Here is a 26963-nt window from a genome sequence, read left to right as displayed (position 1 = left end):
TTAATCAAATGGCGCCACCCCTCCCTACGAGGATCAAACTAAATAGAACTACCGATAAGCTCTTGCCTCTCGCTCCAGGACTAGCTGACCCAGCCGAGCTAGTTGAACTGTACAACTCCACTGTGACTCTAGCCCTAGACACTATTGCGCCACTCAAATTGCGAAAAAGCAAACCTAAAGATCATCTTAACACTGGGTTCACCCCCCCAGTTAAACATCATGCACGCAGAAAAAAGAAAACAAGGTTTTAAGGAGAAGTCTTCCGTCCCAAGAAAACAAACTCAACTTAACTGAATTAGCAAGCAAATACAAAGCTGAAATCCTACAAACTAAAAGAGAAACTTGCAACAACCGGATCAACAAAGCCAGTTCCAGCACCAATGAACTTTTTGCAGTCTTAAGGGAGTTGGAATCCCCCCAGAAGCTTTAGAATGGATCCAATCCTTTAACAGGTCAATGATGAGGGTCTTCTCTCAGTCAGCAGCTGCTGACCCATCCCCGATTACATGCAGTGTCTTCCAGGGCTCATTTGTGTCCCCTACCATGTACAATATATTCACAAAACCTCTGTTTGCCAAATTGGACCATGTGGGGATCATCTACACCAACTATGCAGATGATACCCAGATACTACTCCTTTCAGGCAACTATGACCTAGATCTAGCCTTCTTGAACAAAATTTACCAAGTCATTCAGGCATGGTTGGCGGCCCACGGATTATGCCTGAATGACGACAAGACAGAAATCATAAACCTAGGTGCTCCAGCCCACCTCAATAAACTCGACGCGCAGTACACTGCATTTTTTATTGATGGTATTCCCATCAAAGAGCTGAAGAGACTAAAACTTTAGGCTTCTACCTAGGCTCTACCCTGAACATGGGTAAACAGTCATGTCAGTTAAGTCAATGCCATGTCCTCTGCCACAGCATACACATGTAAGCCGATTCATGCTCGCAAACCCTACCTATCCACCAAGAGCTGTACCACCCTACCCAGTGCCTTCATTGTGTCGAAACTCGACTACTGCAACGCTCTATATGCAGGAGCTAGCAAACAGACCACTAACAAACTACAAATCTTACAAAACATTGCGCTGAGATCCGCACCAAGCAATCCTAATAGAGAACACATCTCTGCAGCCAGAAGAGAAACCAAATGGCTTTCCATTAATGATAGGATTCTATTCAAACTAATTTCAATCACCCACAAGTGCCTGAACAATGCCGCCACACTGTACCTCTAAGAAAAGATTATCAGAAAATCTTCATCTCGTCCCAAGAGAGGTTCCCAATCTTGTATAACTGTGCCCAGATTTAACCTGAAAAGAGCAGTGGGGGTGTGGGAGGGGCAGTTTCCAGGTCCAAACTGCCCTATACTGGAATGCACTACCTTTGCACCTACGAAAAGACCAAACCATCCCATGTTTTAGGAAAAATACGAAAACCTGGCTGGTCTCAAATGACATCTGAATGCAACTTATCGCTCTGCAACTTATCTCTGTGCCATTTTGTATTATATTGTGCTCTACTTGTAATCTTCGTGTACTGTAAATATTATGCTTACCTGTAACTACCATGTACTGTATATAATGAAACTGCATAATCGTGTCGCGCCCAGATACCTTCGGAGGAGGAGTGCATTATAAATGAATAAACAAACATTATGGTTCAGTTGTAGAGGTTCCAGCTGATGCATTGTACTGGCAGAACCACAAACGCCCAAGAGGAGTCATTTAACCACATCTTTAAGGCCACTCCTATCACTTAGAAAGTTGCAACCTCTGCAGCACCTCCTTGTTTGGCACGGGTTGAAGCCCCATCACATACCTCTTAATTCTTCCTGTTAAATGACTTGCAGATAGACGATAAAGAGAAGCTATCCCTGCTCAATGGGAATAGCGACAACACCATACTACTACCACAATACATATCTTCAACATGATTTGGGAGACAAGTGAAGCCATTCTTAAGGCACCATTATCTATTCCAGCCTTGCTGCTTAGCTGTAAAAAAAGTATAAAGCACCCGATACAGTGTGAATTTCGGGAAGGGGTCATACCAAGCTGGATTCAGTAATTATGGTTGCTGTAGACACAGACTACATAACGTAACCTTGCCCTTGGTGACTCATCCCAACATAAGATGAATGCATTTGTGGACGGTCTGCCATCCAATTTGCAAGGGACACCTATAAAGACTCACAAGTTACCTCTGACAATGCAATAGACAGGAAGTGGCACACAGAGTGGTTCTCATGTGACCGGACTGAAAGGCGGCCACCAATTTCTGCGTAGGGGTACGTTTTACATCGCCTGGTCTTAGACTTAATTTTACAAATTGGCTAAAATGGTTCACATGAATGATAGATGATGAAACGCCACTTGATATCAAATCTAGCATTAACAATCGTTTTCTTTGTGTGGGAGCTTATTCACACTGACATTGATTTTGTTTTACTTCTAGTCTAACAGGCAACCTGCAAAATTGAATTTACTGACTTGCCAAGTGAAACCGAATGCAGAGGAGAAAAAGTGCTTTGACCTGATATCACGTATGTGATTTTTTTGTATTTATTAGTTTAATATCAATTAAGTTTGATGCAAAATACATGAATTCTAAACTGGGTGATAATGTTGTTATTTCATTTTTGTCCTAAAGTAAATGTGTAAAAGTGTGCGTTTACTGTAAATGTATATGTAAATATATATAATTCTTATGCTTGAGGCTTTTTTTTTTTAAAGAACTGATTTATCGCATGGATGAATTTCAGTTTAGCACTGAAATTAATAATTGCCTTTTCTAAATTTCCTTTGTCTTACATCTGGGTTTTTGCCACATGTTCTGTAATTCACATTGTAATGAATGCACATTTAAACAATACATTCATTTTTCAATAACGTAGTCCATGAGCACTTGGAAGAGGGTGATCCTCACTTGTCTAACTTTTTAAAATTATTTTCTGTCATCTACTTTACCAAAAGAAAGTTATGGCCATGGCTCACCAGTTTAGCTCATGTGTCTAGTACCTAGTATGGTTTTTAAAACATGTGATGCTTGTCCTTCCCTACACCAAGTTGTGCCCATGTTAGGTCTGGTGACAAAGGGCAACATAGGCTTACATTTATTAGTGTTTTCCTTAAATAATGAAAAGTGTATACTATGTAAAACAAGTGGTTTTATGTAGTATCCTTTCCTAACATAGGTTTTATCTAAGTTTGCGAACTTTGAGCAGATGTTTTGAAATCTTGGACACCATGACTAACAAACTTAGACAAACTTTATAAACCTTGTGAAATAAAAAAAAATGTAATAATTTTGATCAAACAAAATAGAGATAAAAAAGGCTCTCTGCCTTGGAGGTATTACAATAAATTCTACTCCATGCCAGACTCCTCATACTTCTAGTAAGTGCTATAGAAATAGGAGTTATAGCTGTATTACCTTTTACAGTGTACTCAGAGTAGCTGTGTCAGAAAGATAATGGACTGAGGCAGCCCTGTCAGGGTTCTAAAGTTGTCTCCATAGAGCAGGCTAGTTACATACAAATTGCTCATGATGATGATGATGCACTAGTTAGTAGGCAAACTCATTCTACTGCAGCTCTCACCTCGATCAAAGCAATCATTTTCTGAAAGAACTGTTTAAACAATTCAAGAACTGATCTTTCTACTGACAATTGCCACAGAAATGATACCTTCTCAAGTTCTATGTGATAGTGGCTAATTTCTTGTCATGTAAAATCCAACTTATTGATTATTTAATTAAATCTCAGCAAACTGCCACTGAATCAATGTACGTAATTTTTTTCCAGGTCAGGGAAATGACACTATATTTACTCATGTTGTACTTTTGACAGGGCCCATGTTTTGCAATCTTTAAGCTTTCTCTAGGAAGCCTGGTTTTAGCTCTCCAGCATGCCTTTAAGGATCCCATCTCGGTTTTTAGCCAGTTGTCTTCATAACTTGGCTAGCTGGTTGAGGGGGGCGTGGCTAACTGCCATGTAGAGGTGCTCCTGCAGATCCGACTAAAGATAAGCTTCAAAAGGCACACAGGTGTTCCAGAAACCTAAGGGTGTCACTGTAACTACTTTAGCATCTGGGGCATGCGACTCGTCTGGTCGAAGCGAGTCCCATTGGCGAGGTACGCTGAGCAAAAGCACCTTTCATTGTGCTGGGCAGGAAGAAAATGGCGGCCGTCACAGAGAATTCATCTGAGCCCGCATAGCTGTTGGGACAGTGCCGTCGCGGGTCATAGACTGCCCGAATGCACAGCCTGCATTAGTGGTGCCACCGAAGCTACCAGAGAAATTGCATGCAGGAGTAATTGGAGAAGGCTGGCTGAGGTTCGCAGAGTGCTTTTCCAACGCAGAAGCAGTGATCAGAGGCATACATCACCGGACGGGGGAATGTGGGGTGACTCTGCAGAGCGTGGTCGCCGGTGAGCAAGGAGCGTGGTCAAGCTGCTGGGTCCCGAAGCAGAGTGCAGCCTGGAGCCAGATGAGCCCTAGCAACCAGATTGTGTTGGGGTGGAGTGGCGTACCGCCCCAAAGAGTCGGGCCAGCTCCGGTACGGTGTGTGGTCCTTGCCGGCACCGATACAGAGCAAGGCCATTGTGCTCTGTGAGCAGTGGTGCCAGCGACGGCAGATGACCTGAAAGACAGCCAGACAGTTGTGCTAAGGAGCTAGGGGCGAAGGGGAGGAGCCGGCACTCCCGGAGCGTGATGAGACTTTCACAAATTGCTTATACTGAATCCCAAGAGGGGCTAACGAGCAATGCCATCCCCACATGGCCCCATCACTAGCAATATGATTAACATTGGGGTGCAGTGAGGAGCCTCTTACTGCAGCTCCGGGGACCCAGTGAACGAAACAGCAAAAAGTTGCTTGGGACACAGGCCTGGGTGACCTGCATTTGGCATGTGATCTCACCATCTACAACGCTCAGAAGCTCCTAATTTGCATGGAAGGCGCGCTTCTGGTTTTAAAGGGTTATTTCGGGAGAAGCTGCCACTCCACCTGACACGTGGTGAGCAAGCCCAGTATAAGTAGACAAGCATATGCATGGTTTATTTGCCCATAGCCCCTAATAGGCGAAAGAACAGCATCTGGATTGTTTAAAAGGGGCCCAATGCTCCAAGCCAACTGCATAGATACTGGGAAGGTTTGCAAGCCAATACAAAGAGGAGCCCATGGCGAAGGTGGCTGGGTGACTCCCTTATAAGCATAAGGGGGGACTGACTCCCTTCAGCACGGCCTACGGTGCGTATTCTAATCTCTCCAGTTTAAACAGAGGCCTATGGAATGGGCGACCTAGACATCAGCCTCAGCCACTGGAAATTCTGTCTTGGAATCCAGGTGCTGAGAGGACTGAAGAAGCCATAACTTTGGAAGGGAGCTCCGTTGAGCGGATACTATCAAGCGGGCCAAGCCACAGGAAGCAGCGGTCCAGATGGCTTCGAAAGGCTACAAACTAAAGCAAAGCAGACCACGATGGAGGCATTTGCAAAAGGGCAAGGAAGCACTGCGAAAGACGGAAGCAGGGGACCAGGAGCGGAATAAGTCTAAGGGCCTTGGGGAAACCATTGATTACAGGAACCAGCAAATTCTAAATGCCATTGCAGCATTGCAAGCCTTCCTGGAATCCAAAATAGATGAAGTCAGGATTGACATCAGCCTACTAAGACAGGAGGTGTGGGACTGTCGGAGCGCACTGGTGAACTGTAAAAACAAGTTCAGGAAAACTCTGCGGAGAGGATGGCAACATCCAAAGAGGTGCCTATTTTGAAGGAACAAGTTAAACCGCTAGAGGAGAGAGCAGAGGATGCTGAGGGAAGGGTGCGCCACAATAAAATTAGAATAGTGGGCCTACCCGAGGGATTGGAGGGTTCGGACCCCACCAACTATATTGAGAACCTTCTGTTGCAAGAATTTGTCCCGGTTAACCTAACACAGGGGTTCACCATAGAGCCCTCCAACAGGAGCCCCACCAAGGCCCATCATCGCTAAGGTCCTTAATTACAAGGACAGGGAGCAGATCCTGGTTTTCTCTAGAAATGGGGGTGACATAGAGCCAGCTTCTGCCAAGCTGGTGATTTACCCTGACTATACCTTTCAGGTACAGAAGAGGAGGGAACAATTTATTTCAACGGAAGTATGACTCAAAACAGGCAGTTTTAAATGCATGTTAATTTACCTTGCTAAATTAAAGATTCTTGGAAAGGCTCTGTTCTTTGAGACGCCATCAGAAGCACAAGACTGGATGGACAGCGAGAAAATTCCGGCATCTGAAGTCCATTAATGGCAAGAGGAGGACTTGTGCTTGGTGGAATGCGAGTGGCTACCATACAAATTTAAATGCGGGAAACGGTGGCTATCAAGGGAGCAGCTGGAATGGCCTACAGCGGAACATAACATGCCACCGAAGGAATGCAAGGACTCTGATGCCTAAAGTAGCTACTTGATGTAGGAGCACCACAGATTGGACACAGAAGATTAGTGGAGTGGACGTATCTGGAAAGGTCCTTCTACTACCCCACACACTTTTTCTAAGGGTGCCGCACCCTCCCGTTGGGCACCAGGAGCCTTGTCTACCGACTGGGTGTTCGACCGGAAGCGGGGAAGTCTAAGAATTCCATGCATTGCTGGACAGTTTCAGTTTTTGTGCGTTTTGTTATAAAGTCAGGGATTGGGGGTGGGGGAGAGGCAGGAGCAATGGGAGGGAAGGGAAGCCTGATATGAGAATCTATAACCCACACTAGAGTAAAGATTACCCCCTAATCACGGTGGTTACACCTCAAGAGCTCATGAGATCAATTATTCAATGGCTGGGGATATTAAAATATCGTTCTGGAATATTCGGGCCTCAATAATTACGCTAAAAGATGGAGGGTGATCACTTACTTGAGAAGACACAAAGTGGGGATTGCACTACTGCAAGAGACTCATTTAAATGAACACAAACAGAAGAACCTAGCGGGAAAATGGGGCGGGTGGTTGTTGGCTCTACCTACTCGACATACGCTAGAGGGGTCCTTATTTGGATAGCCCCATCCATCCCCCTGAAAGTTCTACACACTAAAATTGACAATGACGGGAGGATGGTCATAGTACATGGTATGCTAGACAATAGAGAAGTATATATAGTTAACACCTATGCACCCAATCATGATGCTACAATCTTCTTTAAGTCACTGTACAAGAGGCTAGGACCTTATAGGAAAGGAGTCATGATATAGGGCAGAGATTTCAACTGTACCTTAAAGCCCACTATAGAAATCTTCCGCTCAACCTCCGGTTGTCCCGGTGACGGCGGCAATCCTCCGCTCAGCCTGTGGTTCAGCCAGTAGACCATCCGGATTCTCCTACCATTGCCGAGAGCATCGCTAGGATTACTTTGACAGTTAGACTGAAGGAGCGGTCGAAGTAGGCAGCAAAGCACTACGTTGAGAGTCCTGCGCCTTTGTCAGGCGCATTAGGGGAATAATCTCGACGCCACAGAGAAGATGAACTCTTTCCTCCACTGGACCCCTCTGGTTCATCCTCATGGACCAGGGAGAAATTTGAGGGATGTATGGACAGATTAGAAAAATGTCTCTTATTCAGAGGCCCTTGCTCCCAAGAGACCTTGAGAAGACTTTCCTTCTACCCCTGTATTTAAGTTTCGAAGGACCTTGGAGGAGGAGGATCCACATGAAGAGTTTACTTGTGTCCTCACAGATGAGGATGTTATGGACACTTGAGATCAGGATGAAGATGGCACTTTTCTGGAAAACTACAATGTGGATGATCAGACGGGTCTATTGGACAGTTGGGAGGACAGCTGTCAAGTTGATGCTCAACCCTGGACGTCACCTACTCCCACCCAGGACCCTGATGTCCTGTGCTTAGATCCCCCCCCCCCGCCCTCCACTCTGGCTCGGCAAGCCTCCCTAGTGGACGACCAGATGGGGTTCAACGCCATTGTGAAGAAGGCGGCTAACCATTTACAGATCGCCACTCAAGAGGCCTTACCAGATTCTGATTTCGTGGAGGATATACTCAAAGAAAAACCTCTGGCCAGCCAGACCATCTACTTGTTGAACTCAATCAAGAGGAGGTTGCCACCTTCTTTGTTGACACCGGCCCAGACTAGGGCGGTAAACCCTAGGGTGGAGAAACTGTTTCGGCCTTCTCTGACCGACCCCGTCTAGATCAAGGGTCATGCCATTCCAGATTCGTTAGTGGTTACCACCACTAGAAAATGGGCTGGTGGTCCCTTGTCTACAGGAGAGGCACCACCTGATAAGTAATCCAAGAGACTTTATGCACTGGGGAAAAGAAGAACGGCTGCTGCGTTTACCACCCGTATAGCCAATAACACCACACTATTGGCCAGCTATGCAGATGTCCAGTGGGACCTTCTACTAGAAGGCCTCCAGGGAGTGCCGGAACCTGCAAGAACCAAGTTGCTCGCCATCATTTCCTAAAGCAAGCAGGTGAACCAGAATGTGCTCAAAAACATTTGGGACGCTGGTGAGACGGCGGGGAGAACCCTGGCACAAGGTACCTTGCGCAAGAGACATGTATGGCTAAGGAACTCCAGTTTCAAGCCAGAGACCCAAGCATCACTGATTAACAAACCCGTTGAGGAAACCAACCTGTTTGGTAAGGCAGTGGACGATGCTCTTGAAACAGCCAAGAAAGAGCATGAGACACTGAAGTCCCTTCAACAGATTACCCAGAAACCCTGTCCTCGGAGAGGAAATGGCTCCTGCCGGTCCTTTCGTGGGCAATCTAGATTTACCCAGACCCAGTATAATGCAGGAAACGACTGGAATTCGGAACAAGGGTCGAACACCTCTGCCACTTATGCACCCAGAGGACAGCGGCTTGGGAAAGGTAGAGGATGAGGATCCAACCACAGAGGCGCCCCAGCCTCTGGTCAGAAATAACCTGCAGATCCAGGGCCCCTCCCATGCAACCCCGTCGGGGGGCGTATAACATCTTTCCTTATTGAATGGGAGTGGATAACAGACCAGTGGGTACTAAAGAAGGTTGCCCACGGGTACTGTATAGAATTTGCCTGACCACTCCAATACAGACCGTCAAGATCAAGACCCCAGACCACCTGTAAATCCTACTGCAAGAGGTGCAGACACTTCTAGGAAAGCACGCTGTAAAGTAGTAGACTGTAGTCGGAATGCAGAGTTCACAAGGTATGATTTATTGCCGAGTTAAATTTTCACACAGCCTCTCGTTATAAACAGCAAAACGTGATTCAACAGGCTTGCTCGGAACACACAAAAAAATGGATCAATTCAGTTCTCATGAATGTCCTCTTCAGCTTGCCTCCTCTTTCAGAGAAAATTAATCATGTCACATAAATTCCTTTCCCCGGACACTAGCTTTCCATTACTTCGCCAGCTGTCCAACTTGGGTTTTGAAAAAAAGGAAAACTGAGAGGGTAAACCCATGGAAGCACTGTCCTTTGAAAATGGTTTACAGCCAGACTTTCCTTGTCAGTGAATCCGCTTCAGTAGTGCCCCGGCGCTGCCGCTCTTCGAGCCTCCCTGGCGGAGGTTCTGCCTTTTGATAAGGATCTCCGCGGTGCCGAGCCTTTAGCCTCCTAGTACGCCCAATGTACATCACCTGGGGATTCCTCCCACTCCTCTGTGTTCTCCGGCCAGGGTTGCTGCTGTAATGAGAGTCAGCTGATGAGTTTCTCGGGGCTTCTTTTAACTCATACTTTGCTCCTCCCCTCCTCTCATCTTCCACCCGCCTTTCCTGCCCACTTCCCACACCTGCAGCCACTTTGCCTTCACTCCTTCACCCGGCTCCATGCACTGTTTGTCCCACACCTGCAGCCAGCTTGCCTTCATATCGCCCCCCTGCTCCATGCACTGTTTGTCCCTCCCAACCTGTACTGCTATGTGGGTATCTGTCACTGTACCGCATGACCGGGCTGTATCTATACCGCTTCCCTTTGTTCATTTTATCTTTTCCCACACCTGGTCTCCATTTCCCGTGGTGGTTTATGGGACATGTAGTTTTGTTCTGTCCTGCTGATGTAACATTTTGGGTGCTGGGTCTTAAAGTTAGAATGGGGCTGTCTTTTATCTCTATTGCCTCTTTGACATCCTCACAGACGCCATAGAAGCCATCCCTATTCTACAGGTAAACAAGGGTATTTATTCAGTGTACTTCCTTTAACCAAAAAGGATCTCACCATGCGCCCTGTGCTAGACTTGCAGCCAGCGAACCAGTTTCTCAAACCTCAGAGGTTTTGTATGGTCACTTTACAAGAAGCAATCCCGCTGTTGAAACAGCGGGATTACATGGCAACACTGGATAAGAAAGATGCATACATTCATATTTCAATGTTGCTAGCGCACAGAAAATAACTAAAGTTCATGATGGAGGACAAGCACTATCAGTTCAAGGTGCTCCCCTTCGGCATTGCCTCGGCACCGAGGGTGTTTACAAAGGTACTGGCAGTAGCGGCAACACACCTGCACAGATTATCCATCCCGGTTTACCCTTACCTCGACGACCGGCTCATAACAGGGGAGTCCTACGAAACATGCCTATTGAACCCTCAGAAGACAATAGACCTCTTATTCAATCTGGGATTCTCCATCAACCAGAAGAAATCCAGCCCAGTCAAGTCAGAGTGGCTCAACAGCCAGTGGTGTCAGGCCAGCGGACAATGGGAAGATTTGGTAGATGTCTCACCAGCCCTCGTTCTCTCTCTGCAGTGGTGGTCAAGGGAAAACCTCTTGAAGGGGAAGACCTTCAACACCCCCGCAGTAGCAGCCACTCTCACAACCGATGCATCACTCAGCAGCAGGACGGCCCAGTGGTAAATCTGGACCCGGTTAAGCTGGCGGCATGGTTCCTGACCAGCTGAGGCTTCAGCATGCTCAATTTTCAGATGACAACTGGGACATCGTTTAGCAGGCTATGAGGCCTTCGATTCCAGTGTAACAATAAATGGGCGGGGTTCTGGCAGGGATTTATGGCCATGCGGTCAGAGCTAAGACCACAGCCGTTGCGTTTCAGAGACCTGCTTGTTGGGAAGTCATCAGCAAGGCGGCTACTTGGGCCACTCCGTTGGCCTTCTGTAGGCACTACTCCCTGGATACCAGCACCAGGCACGATGCAGAGTCTGGTCAGACGTTTCTGAAGAAACGTTATGCTTTGTCCTAGATATGAGGCAGGTTGTCACAGCTCCACCCTATGGTCTTGTTTGGTGGAGTCACCCACAAGGATGTAGGAAAGGGGACCGGATGCATGAGTAATTAAAGTTACTCACCATAGTGACTAGAGTACTGATAGTCCATAGTCCCCTTTCCTCCATAAGTCCCACTCACCTGCCCCAACCAGTATGCCAAAGGCTTATATGTACTAGGAATAGCCAGGTTGCGCGCTTGCTCCCATTTTATTTAGCCTGTATTTGTCTGACCTGGTGATTTCACAGGAGGCCATTCAGGCATTTCCACCAAAGTTGAATGGATGTGAACTCCCATGGCTACTTTATATAAATGACCTCGTTTTTCTTGATCAAACGGGGTTACATGTCTTTCCATCGATTTTTCTTCCCTCCATCGAAAATTTTTTCCAACAAAACTTTTCCATTGATAACTTTACCATCGAATCACTATTAATATAATTAAAAGTGAACATTCATTGAAAGTGCTTAATCCAAATGAATTGATGGTAAAGTTTTCAATGGAAAATAGCAATTATTAAATTAGTGGGGGCGGGGGGAGTCTGCCCCAAGCCCCCAATAAAATAAGTGTCCATTTATAAATTACTCGCTGTACTACAAAGGTAAGATGTAGCTGTCCAGTGCTGAAATCGCCTCCATGCAGTTACAATGTATTTCAGTGCTGGACAGCTCCCTCTGTGTAGTATTAGCGAGTGTCAGAGAATGAAGTCATTTACCCCCCCCCCCCCCAAACCTCTGTTTTCGAATTGTATCCCTATCCCCGACCCAAACATACATACATCTATTTTGCACCGAGGGCCTTTTCGATGGAAAAAAGTTTCAACGAACATTTTTCGGTGAAAAGGCTCTCAATGGAAAATGTGTAGATGAAAAGACTGTATACTATCAAACGGCCATAGGCCTTCAACTCAGAATCTCAGCATGCAATGTCTATGTAAATAAAAAATGGCATGAGAATGAATGTTAAAAAATCTCAAGTCCTCCTTATGTCAAATACTAGGAGGAAACCGAGGACATCCTTCTCATGGAGGTTTGAGGAAGTTTGGCTGGAAGTAGTTAAAGCCATCATTTACTTGGGGGTCAAAATAAATAAGAACATAAATGAAAATGCTTAACTGGTTTGGCTGATAACAAAGCAAAACAATTTGACAAATCAAGGAATCGCCATTCATAGGCGCTATGGTGCCTTTTCAATTATACCAATTATCAGCTTTTATAGGCAAAAGGTAATACACGTCCTTATATACGGAGCAGAAACATTGCCCAATTTAAACGATGAAGCATGGCCCCTGATCGAGGGAAATTTTGGCGCAGTGTACTGAGACTCCCAAAGTCTATCAGTAGCTAAGATTTGGTGTGAATTAAGATTACCCTCAATGGCCGCCATAGTCCTATGGAAAGAGATTTCTTTATATCGGAAATGTTCTGTGTTGGAGGCCCCACCCCCATTCACCATCTTGAGAACTGTAAGTAGGCTTAATGAAAAATCTCTGAAGCAGTGGTTCGATAGAATAAGTGAAACACTGCATAGCAATAGAATGGATATTGATTTGCTAAGGGCGAACCCCCCCTCTAGGTAAAGACGATTTTGGAAAGGGCAGACTGGATTAACACCTGTGAAGCCAGACCTATTGCCCTCCTAACATTCAAATGGTGGGTGGAAAAAAAGGGCCTCAACGATCCGCCCCTTTACCTCTGTAAATTCCCCTCTGCATTTTACAGGGATCTCCTTATGTGATGACGCCTGAACATTAGGCTCACTCGTGAAATACAGTTTAGATGGCACCAGAGAGATGTTGATGATAACCTGTGCCGCTTCTGTAAGAAGGACCAGGTGGAATCTTTTCATATTGCAATGGCATGTGAGGCACTATCCATGGAAAGGTCACAACATATGGGAAGCTATTTGGAGGGAACGGGATGTTTATCTTTGGAAATATGTTGGGATTGTCTGCTAATGAGACAGAAAATAGGCCAAACGTTGGTAGTGCTTAAATTCGACTCAATAATTGGCTTAAAATCTGAATAGGCCTAAAGATCCGGCAGATAAAGGAAATTTAGGGGCTTAAGATTTACTTCTAAAATGAGGGTGCTGGGTAGAGCATCTGATTGTTGTTGGATGGAAATCTGACCCAATGTCTCTTGCGGTTTCCTTGTTTTTTTTAATCTTGATTGTAACGGAAAAAGATAGATGGATTTCTATTTACTTGTTTTTTAAACTGTTAAAGGTTTCTTTTGCTAGTACAATGTTTTTAGTTTGAAACAAATAAAACTTAAAGAAAAAAAACAATAGGCTGTGTGAGTGGGTATAGAGAGTGGGGATACGCTGGGTAGGAACGGGGGGTGGGTTAGAGAGAGTTGGGGGTAGAGCAGGTGGGTGGAGAGAGTGGGTGGGGGTAAAGAGTGAAGACACATCTACGAAGAGAGAGCATAAATGCAGGCAGGGAGGCAGTCCTCCAATAGTGTGCTTTTTATTACAAAATAGCAATCATTATACTGGCCGAGGTGAGCCAGGTAACGATCTGCAAATGCGCTTGTACATGAAAAGGGGACATTTGGTGACATGGACACATACATATATCGCCACACTATAGTTATGGCGAGTCGAGATTTTGATAAGAAATAAAACAAATGAATTGCTAATAACTTTATAATGATGCAGCAGATTTAGCTGACATTTTGCAGACCAACAACGACCATGGGCGAAGTCCATGGCCAGTTGCACTGAAATAAATGTTGGTATAACAAAACCCTTGAAATTCAAGCAAAAAGGTCACTGTACATAACACAACACCTTTAAAATTCAGCGCATTGGGAAACTGAAGACCGGCTTAACTCGGCGTGTTCCCGTTGCAAAACCCAAGAGCACATATATATATATAATAAAAGAAGGGATTCACCATGCCCATCATGTGGGGGATATGACATTATGGGGGACATCAACGGGAACACTCTTGAATCAGACCGGTCCTGAGTTTCCCAATGCGTCGAATTTCAATGTTTTAGTTGCGTTATGTTCCGTCACCTAAACTGCATTTTAAAGTTTTTTACACACACACCTTGGGGGCCCAAGTATGCACAAATATGGACTGATGGCATAACACTTATGTGACATATGCATCTGCTAAACCAGGCCGTAAAAATTGCACTAGCCACTGGCTAGTGATCGTTGGCTCTTGGCAAATGAGAAATGGTGTGCCGTTTGCATACAGAGAACTTAGATGGTTATTGACTTGCAGCCACTGATCAAGTAGGTTGAATATTTGTGTGTTGTATTGTGCTGTGCTCAAATACTTAGCCACCAACTTGGCCGTGTGTGCTCACTCGCATCGGAGGTCCCCAGATCCTGTTCCGCCCCTCCACCCCTCCTGTGTTTCCCTTAATTCCTCTCGCATCTCAGCCCTTCCCTCTCCGATCTATTGTGTACTATTCTGACACTGTCTCATGCTCCACTTTTTTTCTGGAATTACTTTGCATTGCCTGCATTCTTATTCTAGGTCCCTGTTGTATTCAGTGCCTTGTTCACTGTATTGTTGATTGTTTTGACTTGGTGTTTGCTCTCTACGGTTATTGATATTGTTTTGCTATCCATGGTTTGTGGCATCACATTGCAATTGTATTTGTATTTTATTTATTTATAGAGCGCACCAGGCCCGCGGGCATCCAGGCGCATATTTTACAGCAAAAAAATAAGACAGACATAGCATTACAAATTACAGTTTAAAAAGCAGTTTAAATTACAATTACAGATATAAACAAACATACAAAATGTAAATTACAGGTGAGCAATTGCCTGCATTCTTCACTTCTAGGTTCCCTGCTGACCTGTGTTTTGCTTTTGGTCCTGTGTTGCATCTGCTTTCTTTACTTCCAAGTTCCCTGTTGTAATTTGTGCTTTGCCGTGGTGCTGTACTACATCTGCATTCTCTGCTTCTAGGTTCCATGGTGTGCTCTTTTCTTTCTGATGGTTCTGTACTGCATCTGATTTGTAGATCCGTTCTTGTTCTTTGTTGTGCCCCGCTCTTTTATGTCCCCCCTGTGCCTCTCTCCTGTCTGCCCCTCCCACCTCCCCTGCCTGGCTCACCTCTCCCCACCCCCTCTTTCCTCTATGCACCTCAGATGGTGCTTTCTGTCTCACCTATCGTTTCTAACTGCTTTTCTATCAACTATCCTATCCCTCTCACTAAGTCTGTCAGGAGGAAGCTCAAAAGTGACATCCAGGTCTCCAACCAGGCATCCCTGTCGCTGATAGCTATACCAGTGGTTCCTCCAGACAGACCATAACCAACATACTCTGTCGATCCCTCTCCAGGCCTAAGGACCCCCCACATGGTTTCTGTTCTCTTGTACAGGAGGGCGTTGTTTCCACTGACGGGCCCATATGTCAGTGCTCACCATATAGTACCTGTAAGACAAGATAGCTGCGCCATGTGAGGAATGGGGGTGCAGGATTCACTTACTCCAACTCGACTCAATAATGAGGACTCCGTAGTTTGGCAAAGGGAAGTCTGTTTAATGACAAGTACATCAAACAGGGAAACAATTGGAAATCAGCATTGTTGCGATCGCCTGTCTCGCTCAGACTTCCTCGAACTTCAGTCGAACAGCAACACTTATACACAAAACTCGTCATCACTGACGTCTAACTATACAAATTTGTCATGCAAATTAATTGGTTAGGAAAGGTAACTTAAGTATAGGTGCAATATCTGTAAACGGTAACAGAGCATGTGGATTGGATAACTCTTTGGTGGGCGTCTATGCCCATCCCTCTACATCATGCGTGATGGACATCACTACAAGTACGACATCCTATTGGTTATAGTGTCTATAGGACCTTAGATTACATGGTCCATTATGATTGGGTGGGTTACACCCCTAGACATAAATCTCCATTTTAATTAGCAGCATGCAGACTGACAACCAGGTGTTATGGACTTGATCTTGATGGTCGTGTAGATTAGTAATGCCTCCGTCCCCAAGTACCACACAGACAACGAGAATTCAGTGCCTGTGCAGTCTTTGAGGCCACAGGTTGTTTTGTGAGCCGTCAGGTCTGGAACCGGGAACAGCCAGAAGGACCCCTGGAGCACTTCAAGGCAATAAGTGATTAACAAAACAATGTGCGTGTTGTACAATGAATACCAAGCAAGGAAAAGAGCACCGCTTACCTAGAGTATAGGAAGTGTCACTCTGATGGATAGTGGGGCCCTGGACGGGGGCTTGAACTTCCAATAGCAGAGGGTTGGGCTTGGTGTGCGAGACTCTGTGGATGGGCGCACACCGAGGTTTGAGGCAATCCAGGTTATGCAGCCAGGCGAACGCCTTGCAGAGGCCAGTGGCCAAAGTACCAAAACACAACGAAATCCGTGAGGCAATCCAAATCCAAGTCCGAGGTCGTAGAAAACGCAAAGCCAAGGTTCAAAGGTGCCAGGGGTGTAGACAAAATCAATCCAGTAGACAAATCCGGGGTCGTGACAGAGTTCAAGCCAAAGTTCAAAATGCCAAGGGTTAGACAAAAGCAATCCAGTAGACAAAATCCGAGGTCGTGCAAAATCGTAGGAGTAAGGTTCAAAACAAGGAACAAGAGCCGTACAGTACTGAAAGAGTTCAGCTGTGAAGCAACGCTTCCGTGTTCCTGGCCGCTTTTGAATCCTTGAGAGAAATCACGTGATGCGTGTCACGTGATGCGGAAGCGTTGTCGCCACATGACTCCTGGCGGTGCTAGCCCCCTCACGTGATGCGTGATCGTGTTGGCCCTCTCACGTGACGCGAGGATCGTCGCAAACGATGTGGATTGTTACTGGCTGCCAGTGGGAGTCTCCATTGTAATTTCCAGCGCTGGGATGGCCGGTAAACCCCTGGTCCAAACAGTGTCTTGGTATGGCGGGTAAAATGATGCAGTCTCCGACTGCCAGAGTGCATAAACGGGATCCCCTGATGGTTTTTGGCAGAGACCGGGCGTGCGGAGGGAGCAGGGAGAGGGTGTGCGGGAGAAAGCGTGACACCAGGTGACTAGTGTCCCAAGATTCACCCTGCCTCCCTGCCATCAATCAGTGCTTTTGAGCTATGTGTCAATTAGTTGGCTGGGCATGGCCTCGAAACTGTTGCCTCTTATCTGGAGAAGTTATGGCACCCCTGGATCTGGGTGACATCAGATGTTGGTAACTCTTTGCGCCTGACTGGTCACATGTCTGTTCACCGTGAATCTGCTTCAGTTTCCAGTTTTTCGTGTATTTGATTCTTCTTCAGCCTCGCCACCTGCCTGGGACCCCCTTATCTTAACCTTCACGGGGCAGGCTGGTATGCTCTGAAGTTTCGTTTCTCCAGCATTGCCGCGCTCCCCCTTTCCTTGGGTTGACCTTGAATTCCCAGGCATGAGCTGCTCTTTGTTGAGTTTCGATTCCGCTCTTCTTTCTGGCTTTAGCTGGAATATGAAACCTGGCCTGGTAGGCCTCAGGCCGCCTGGGCATATTTCTGCTTAACAAAATGGAGTCACACTTGTATAGTGTGCCTTATTGAGGTAGTTATGATTGGCGCTTGCCGCTCTATTCTTCTACTAAGCATTGCAAGCAGTATCGTTTTCTTAGCTTCTTTCGTTCCAAGCCTATTTACATGCGTTAACTAGTGAGCTACTTCCATCTTGCCTTGTAGCAACGTTTCCTTATGGTTCAAAATTGTCTCTTTTCCTCTGTCCATTACATCTATTTTTCACAGCTGCTCGCACTGGCGTGCTATCCTTGATAGCTTTTTTCGTTCATCCGTGAGTCTGTCCAGGCCCTTGTGTCATTTCCACTGGCCATCCATTAAGGCTCTTTGGGTCTCTTCGTGGACCGTCTGTAGGTACTCTTCATTTCGTCTCAGCTGCTGGTATGGTTGTCTAAAAGGGTATCGTGCAGCCCATGGCTGTCTGTTTATGGGCGCTTCAACAGGTACGGCTCTTCTGATGTACACTGTGCAGAGTTCCAGCGAGGCTCTCTGTTGGTTCATTTGCTCCTCATACGTCACATACCTTGGCGTGTATGCTCCTGGTACCTCGAAATGGGGGGCAGGGGTGCAGGCTATGCCTGGGACATCCTCTACACTCCCCCCTGTGGTCGGTTCATCGACCATTTCTGCTTCTTCTTTTGTATTTATTTCCTTAGATTCTTCAGTGTCTTCATCGTCTTCAGGGTTTGTACATGATGGTGTGAACGTGTGCGTCTTTGGGGGTCCATATTTTTATCACACCCTTCAAACTTTCTGCTGTTTTTACATGTTCATCTTTATTCCATGTCATCAGCTGGCATTGTCCATTTGGGCTGCAGTAGATCCATTTCCCTTCATACTTTCTTCGTTTCCTGGGATACGTAAATTTTGTTCCTTCTGGTGCAAATTAACTGGCTTTCACAAAGTCTCTTATTTCTTCATCCGTCATATCTCTGGGCTTCCATCCTGGTGCGACATCGACCATGATTTTCATCCCAATGGCTTTCTTCGCAGTTTTCTGGCACTGTGTGATGATTATCTTGATAACACAGAATCCTAGCCGTATCATTGCTAGTAAGGCTCCCGGAAACTTGAATATATCCGCCATCCATTGTGGGACCCATGAGAACAGGGCTCCAAACCAGCTGTCATCATCCACTTCATCACTTTAATCGATCATCTGGTTCTTTAGGTTCATCAACATACTTATGGCTTCTGTTAGGGTTCCATTTTCTTCATCGTGCGACACGACTCTCCGATTTTAGCACAAACACCTCCATCCATTCCTGTGATCATTTAAAGTACATATCTGTTCTGGAGGGTCATCAGTCTGATTGCTCTGTTCCTCTTTGATCGCGTTAAATCCCTTTATAGTGGTGTTAATGGTCTGCAGTAACTCCCATCTGGTTATCTGCAACCACTTGGCAATTACTCCTATTTGGATGTGTTGCATGAGCAGTGTGGTGAATACTGTCGAGGTGAGGCTAAACAGCCTGTGCTCATATGAGATTGCATGGAATGCCTCTTCTGATTTGGCAGAAAAGTAATTTTCTCTCTTCATCCTGGATACCAGTTCCACAGATCTCCTTTTTCTTAGATGAGCATCTGCCTTCGGGAAACTGTCCAAATTCAGGTCATTTTTTGGGATCACTAGTGCAGGAACGTGGATGTTCACCAGTGTGCATATGCCTCCCCAGTTCTTCGGTAGTCTTATGTATGCCTTGGATCCACACGGCCAGTAATGGTCCATAATAACTGCGGCTCTTTGTGTCATTCCTGGGGCCTCATAAATTCGTCCGCAGTTTTGATTCTCCCCCATCTTTCTTGTGCCGTTGCTTCTGAAGCACAGTTTTGGGCTTTCTAGTGGTACTATTTGCAGGAGTCCTCTGTCTTCGACCCATGTCAGCACCTTTTCCAATTTCGGCCATAGAGGTTTGCATAACCTCTGTGAATTCTCTATTGCTTCTTGGCACGCTCCAAGGACCATCCAAGCTCGGCAGATTACTACTCCTTCTTCCCATCCACCTGTGGAAACTACTGTTCCCCAGATCTGCATTTGGCCTCTGTTCTTCCAGATTTGAGCCTCTTCTGCAGCATTCTTCTGTATGACAAACATAGTAAAAAATGTTTTCCGTTATTTTAGATTGAAAATGACAAACAGTTGAATACATAACCTCGCAAAAAAGGAGGAAAACAGCTGGTTTTGAAAGGATACATTTATAATAAGGAATTGGAAAAAAATGAACGCACGTACTGGAAGTGCATTGAATATGGACGAACAAAATGTGCCGCACGAGTTATAGTTGAGTGTTCCAATACAAAAATAAAGGGAGAACACAACCTTCTACCGGACAAGAAAAGTATAGTAATAAAAAAAAACTCTCCACGAGCTAAAAAGAAAGGCAATAGAAAACCCTGGTCAGGCAAGCGGTTTGGTAATATCAACGGTATGTGACACGTTACCTTCACACATATCAGCGCAGATGCCTAGTGAAAAACAGATGCAACGAACAGTAAACCTCAAGAAACAGCCAAAGGAAAATCTGCCACCAGCACCTACAACATACAATGACATCACCATACCAGAAATGTTTAGAGTGACAGCTAATGGAGAACATTTCCACCATGCTACCATTGAATTAAGAGACGGAAAAATATTGATATTTTCAACTGCAACCAATTTCAAGCATCTAAGTGAAAGTGCCCATTGGCAAAGTGACGCAACCTTCAAAGCATGCCCACAACCCTTCCAACAATTTTATTCGATACATGGAACGATAAATCACAAACTCATTCCACTTGTTTGTTTTAATGCCCAAAAAAAATTAAGAAACATACAGAATCGTGTTGAACAAAATCAAAGACACCGTACCAGATTCGAAACCCAAAAACATAATCATGGATTTTGAATTAGCACAGATGAAGGCATTTTCTACAATATACACGGATTCTAGCATACAAGGGTGCTTTTTTCATTTTACTCAGTCAATATGGAAAAAACTGCAGAAACGTGGACTAAGTACAAAATACACAGATGACAGCACTTTCCAACATAACATAAAAAAACTATTCGGATTAGCATTTGTGAAAGATCAGGTTATACATTTCTACGAACATTTAATAGACAATTACTATTTTAAAAATCATGAGCAAGAAAATTCGGACATGTTAGATTACATGGAGAATACATGGATTGGACAATTAACTAGGAATGGCACCAAAAGAAGGCCAAAATACAGTATAAACTTATGGAATTGCTACAAAGCCACCTTGGAAGGGCGACCTAGAACAAACAATTCACTGGAAGGATGGCACAGCCATATTAATAAAACTTTTAACACAAATAACCCCAATTTGTGGCATTTTTTGAAAGAATTACACAATGAACAATCGCATCAGGAATTTCGGGTATCACAAACGATTTCACTCGCAAACACAGAGTTAAAAAAGAAAAAATACAGAGACTATGAGCAGCGACTTGAGCAAATCGTACGTAATTTTAACCAAGATGACAGAGAACTACCTAGATTCAATAGCGTATAATTTAAAATGTTAACAATGCTCACGTTTTTGAAGAATCACCGATCCACCATGAGAAATCAAGCAGTAACCATAAAAAAAACCCAACAGCAAAATCCAAGGAACCCAAAATCCAGAAGGCAATCCATGGAAAAATAACATCCAAAAGAAATCCACATTTGCGATCCATAACAGTGAAATCCAGCAAAGAAAAAAAGATGAAAATCCAAGAAAGCCCAGGAAAATAAATCCACAATCCAACCCGAAAAAAAATCCATAGATCAGAAAAACCAATACGTCCATCGAATCCAGCAGAAACAAAACCATTGCATCCATGAAATCCAGTGAAAGTCCATGAAAAAAAACAAAAAAACAAACGAAAACACGGAGACCCGAACGCGATGAAAACGCTGCAAGAATGAACTTTCAAAATGGCGCCTACGCAAACATAGTTACGCAGCCTTACGTAGACATCAATAATATATATCAACAAAATGAACAATCTCATTTCTTATACAATAGCGCCATCTATTCGACAAAAAGTATACTAAATGTTCAACGTTAAAAATACTATTACCAGTTTGTAATTTATTATTTATTTATTAACATTTCATATATAAAGTAAATATATAATTATTTAACATATATATTAAAAATACTTATTACATGGTAAATACTATTAATGTTCAAAAATACTTAATAAACCATGGTTAATACAATCAATGTTCACAAATGCTTAATAAAACATATATACATACATACATGGAAGTGAAATTATTCGAAAAAAAATCGAAAAATATTCGATTTTTTTGGTATTTCAACATTATTATTTCGACATTTTGACTTTCGAAAATATTGCATTCGTAAATATGACTGGACGCCGACTAGACTATGTGTAACACATGAATTGATGATGGAAATACCGTATGCGGAATATAAAGCAATAGTCCTCTCAGACCACTCGCCACTGATGGTAGTGTGGCAGTACCGAACCCCAAGGGGGAGGATACCCACATAGCACTTGTGAGCAGAGGCACTTAAAGACAACGTATTTAGGGAAGACATGCGGGTTGAAATAATAAGTTACTTCGAGATAAACACTGGCAGTGTCAAGACAGCGGGCACACTCTGGGAAGCCTTCAAGGTAGTAGTGCTATAGACAAGTCCAGGGGGCTGCAGAACGGGATCCTGGCTGAGCTGCAGGACACTGAAAATGAGCTAGAAATGGTATTGGAACCAGGGACGTCATGTGGGAGTTGCCAGAGGTCGCAACTGCGACCTCTGTGGTCTCCCTTGCGACCTCTGTAAAAAAGAAAAAAAAGTTCTCTTTTTTTTCCTTTTTTTGTAATGCAAGCTCCTGGAGTGGCTGGCTTTCATGTTCAGGCCCTTTAAAAAAAAAAAAAAAAAAAAAAAACAGGAGTGCCACAAGTTGAACACTTTCAGCACTGAAACTAAATAAGACAGAATAGGAAACCAAATAATGTGTCTTTCTGGAATTCTATACAATAATTGCTAGACTAATTAAAGTTTTATTTCACGGACACATCAGGGGGTGAGTCACTGATTTAGTCTGTTCTTCAACGCCTCAACTCAGTCTTTCATCCTTCTGAGGTCGATAAATGAGTACCGACACAGGTTGGATGATATCGGGTGTATATTTTTTCTATATAAAGCGCTTAAGCGTAAGTGCTATATAATAGCACATTATCATTTGGTCATGGACGTCTGCTTGCTTTCACAGTAATTTGATATGGGCCTATACACACTGATCTTAACGTTACATATGGCGATCCATTCTTGCATGAAATGTACATCACATTATAGTGATATCGTAACCATATTTTTCATAGTGTACAATGCTATGTGATGTCACTTCCTGTTTTGTCAACGGGTGAAAGGTCGTGTTCCATCACTTCCCGCGAAATATCACTTTGGGGTGGGGGCAAATGACATCACTTCCTGTGATGTCATCAGGGGGGGTCAAGGGTTGTGTGATGTCACTTCCGCTATGCCTGGCATTTTGGTAAAATGACGTCCCTCATTGGAACGGGGCGGTAACACCAAGGAAGAAGTAGAAAAGGCAGTAGGCCTACAGCAGAAATGTGCAGTATACTGGGAAAGATTATGCAACCTCAATTATAAGAAGTATATAGAGAGGCAGCACGCAGAAGGGGACAAACCAGGGAGAGTCCTGGCATGGCTCTATAAAAGTGAGACCCCTAGACCCCCTATCAGAACGATAGTAAGAGAAGATGGTAACATAGTGGACATGCAAGAGGGGGTTAATCGGGAATTTGCAGAGTATTATAGACACCTGTATGGGGATGAGACAAGAAGCAACAAGGAGGAGATAAGGGACACATTGGAAGATATTGGATTACCCCAGATTAGTGCAGAGGAGAGGGAGGAGCTAGATGCCCCGATCACGCTAGAGGAACTAGAGGGAGTAGTGACAGCTGCCCACCTGCAAAACCCGGGAACTGATGGACTCCCAAATGAATTTTACAAGGCATATAAAACAGAGGTACTCCCCCCCCCGCTGCTGCAGATGCTCAACGAAGCGTACAAAGCTGGGAAATTACCGGAATCCTTGTGTGAAGCGGTCATTATACCACTCCCTAAGCCCAAGCCCAACAAGCCGGGTAGTGACTGCGGCTCCTATAGGCCTTTGTCGATGTTAAATCAGGATAGTAAGATACTAATAGCGGTCTTCGTAAATAGATTGAAGAAGGTCATCAATAAGTTAATACACCCCGATCAGACAGGATATGTCCTGCATAGGAATATCTCAATCTTCGGTGACTCCACCGAGTGGTTGAACATACTAATGGGGATGAAAGCGAGATGGCGATAGTATCATTGGACACGATTAAGGCATTTGACTCGGTCAAATGGCCCAGGTTAACGGCAGCCCTAGCCAATTATGGTATGGGACCGGGATATCTTAAATGGGTTGAACTGTTGTACAGCGTGACACTAGCCAGAGTGAACACCGGAGCGGTAGTCTCTGAAAGATGGGAACTCGGCTGAGGCACCAGACAGGGATGCCCATGGTCCCCTATGCTGTATATTTTAGCCCTAGAACCCCTGGCGATTTGCCTGAGGTAGTAATATGACACAATAGGTATTGTCGTCGGGGAGACACCACATCTCATTTCATTTTATGCAGATGACATGTCACTGTATTTGCGCTACCCAGAAGAGAACCTCCAATATATACTGGATGTAATGAAGAGGTTTGCAGAATTTTCAGGTATAGCTGTGAACCCCAGTAAGCCTTGCGTGTTCCCGTTGGATAGATACAGGGGGCTCCCGTTAGAGAATTTGCCGATCCTACAGATACCGTGGGAGGTTACAACATTCAGATATCTTGGGGTAGACATACCATACGGTAGAAGCTGAACATAAGCATAACATGGAAAGAACAGTTAAACTGGAGAGTAGCGTGAAGTTTTGGACGAAACTTCCCTTGGCAATGATGGGACGAGGGGCGATGCTCAAGATGGTGGCGCTGCCCAGATTGTTACACTGCTTTGCGAACAGTTGAGTTTTGGCGACAAACTGATGTTGATTCTTCTTCGCTGCCAAGAACCTCTTGTCCATTGTTCTTTAGTTTCATTTGCTTGGAGGGTCAAGTTTTCACACATTTTTCCTGATTGCGTAATGTTGTGTCTGTGTTTTTACAATTGCACTTTTGAATGAGTTTGCAAAGTGCTGGTTCGATTTAACTGCGTCAAATCGTGTAATAGTTTATTTACAACTTCCAAGGAGTTGCGTCTATTTTCTTTGTCGTTCCCATGAGTTTGTGTTGGTAGCAATTTGAATGGTTGGGCGGGTTCAGAGGATGCTGTGAGTTAATCTAATTTGTTACAACTCCCTAAGTAATTAGCGGACCCACCTAAAGGGCCAGATATGAACGCCTTAGGGGAGACGAACACTTCCTCGTATTCCTCCCCTACAACATGTGATTTTTTTTTTAGGTTACTTTGGCAAACTCCTCCACCTAATACAGTAGTAGGTTTTCCATTTGGTTCCGTCTGCTTACTAGGTCAAAGGCGGCCTTTTGCCACTCGTCTGTTTCTGCATCCACAGTTTCCACATCTACACTGCACAATTGCATCGCTCCGGGGGACACAATCTGGCCCACTGTTAGTGTCTCAGATGTGTGGCTAATGGGTGTACTTTTAGCCCTTGGACTCTTCGTTTCAGATACATCAGCTTCCCAGATTTTTCTCAGACTTTCAAGGCTTTCAGCTTCCATCGCTTTCCTTTTTTCTGTTTCCCCGACCTCTTTTAGTGCATTATGGGTGTTGTGAACGCGCCACGCCAGCACTCGCAGTTGTGGAGGCTTTTTGGGCGACAGTGTGTTCAGTTAAATGCTCATTTTCTGAGCAGGCTGCTGTTCTACCATGTGCGGGGAGGCCAGTCATGTTTGGAGGTACAGGTGGCCAAATAAACTGTACACAGTTATTAACATCAGCCGCAGTTGCTGTATTTACAAGGTTACAGGCTGGTAAGGGATTTGCTGTTAGTTCAGTGTCACTTAAATCCTGTGGTCTACCAGGCTCACTTTGCCCTCTACTGGTACATGACAGGTATTGACTTACTTGTGGCCGTTGATGTCTGGGCCAAACTTCTTCCATTTCGCCGCCGTTAGCTGAAGACGTCTCGCGCTTCCGCTGTGCCAGCGTCCTCACGATCGCAGACTTCCCGTGGGCGCTTTCGCTCGTCATCGGACTCCAATCAAGGTAAGCAGGTAAGAATTCAGGTAAGAATTCAGGCTCCTCTCCTCCTCTTCCTTCACAGACTCCACAGACTCGGCTTGACTCCGCGGCCGCTCCGCGGTGCGAGTCAGTTTTTAAAGGAGTCACCGCCCAAAATGATGAAAGGCAAAAAAATACTCAAGGGGTCAGCAGCTCACTCCTAACTCCACAGACTCTGCTTGACTCTTCCCTGTTCTTCCAAACCATCAAGGACCACATTGACACCCCTGCCCCAGCCCTGGCTGACCTCTGCGACCACTCCTTCGCCTCCGGTACCTTCCCCTCCCCCCATCAAACACTCTTGTGGGCCCTCTTCTCAACAAGCCCTCAGCCTTTCCCTCCCTTCCGGCTAATTATCACCCAATCTCTATCACTCCGTTCATGGACAAACTTCTGGGAAAGCTTGCCATCTCCCAGCTTAATCTTCACACTGAATCTGTTGGCTGTCTCCATGACCATCAGTCTGGTTTCAGAGCAGCCAGAAGTATGGAAACTGCTCTCCTGAACATCCGTGAAGACCTGCTCTCTAAACTTGATTCTAATCTTCCCCTCTGTCCTTGTCCTTCTTGATCTCTCCTCTGCCTTTGACACAGTTAACCATGCCACCCTGCTCAACCGGCTCTGTGATAATCTGGGTATCACTGGTCAGGCTCTGGCCTGGTTAACCTCTTTCCTCTCTGATCGACCCTTCCAGGTCCAACTTGGGTCCTTTGTTTCCTCTATCTCTCTCCCCACCTGCGGTGTTTCCCAGGGGTCTAACCTATCTCCCTGGTTGTTCAACCAATACTTGGCACCTTTCGCCGACTGCATTCTGCTCAAACTTCCAGTGCTATGTGGATGTCACCCATCTCACATTTAGGCTCCCCACTGCATCCTCCTCTCCTTCTGTCACCCCTGACTGTCTCTCTGCAATCCAAGAGTGCTGTGCCGCCAACAATCTGGCACCCCTGCACCCATCTTTCCCCTCACTCTCTGGCCGGCCTACCTTGGCCCTCCTCCTTCTCCCA

At 45.1% G+C, this 26963-nt stretch overlaps 1 protein-coding gene across 5 annotated transcripts in view; it reads left to right on the top strand.

Moving 5' to 3' along the window:
* ASAP1 (ArfGAP with SH3 domain, ankyrin repeat and PH domain 1) overlaps positions 1 to 26963 on the top strand; it is a 2617237-nt gene that overhangs the window by 946553 nt on the left and 1643721 nt on the right. For all 5 annotated transcript variants that reach the window (XM_069621633.1, XM_069621635.1, XM_069621634.1 and 2 more), the window contains one exon: positions 2465 to 2552. In XM_069621633.1, coding sequence (XP_069477734.1) covers positions 2465 to 2552 — 88 coding nt within the window. The remainder of the gene's footprint in view (positions 1 to 2464; positions 2553 to 26963) is intronic.

Source organism: Ambystoma mexicanum, chromosome 5q (genome assembly GCF_040938575.1).
Source record: "Ambystoma mexicanum isolate Mex_15411 chromosome 5q, UKY_AmexF1_1, whole genome shotgun sequence".
Lineage (NCBI taxonomy): Eukaryota > Metazoa > Chordata > Amphibia > Caudata > Ambystomatidae > Ambystoma > Ambystoma mexicanum.
Note: the sequence above shows the minus strand (reverse complement) of the source record. Positions and strands in the feature narration are given on the sequence as shown.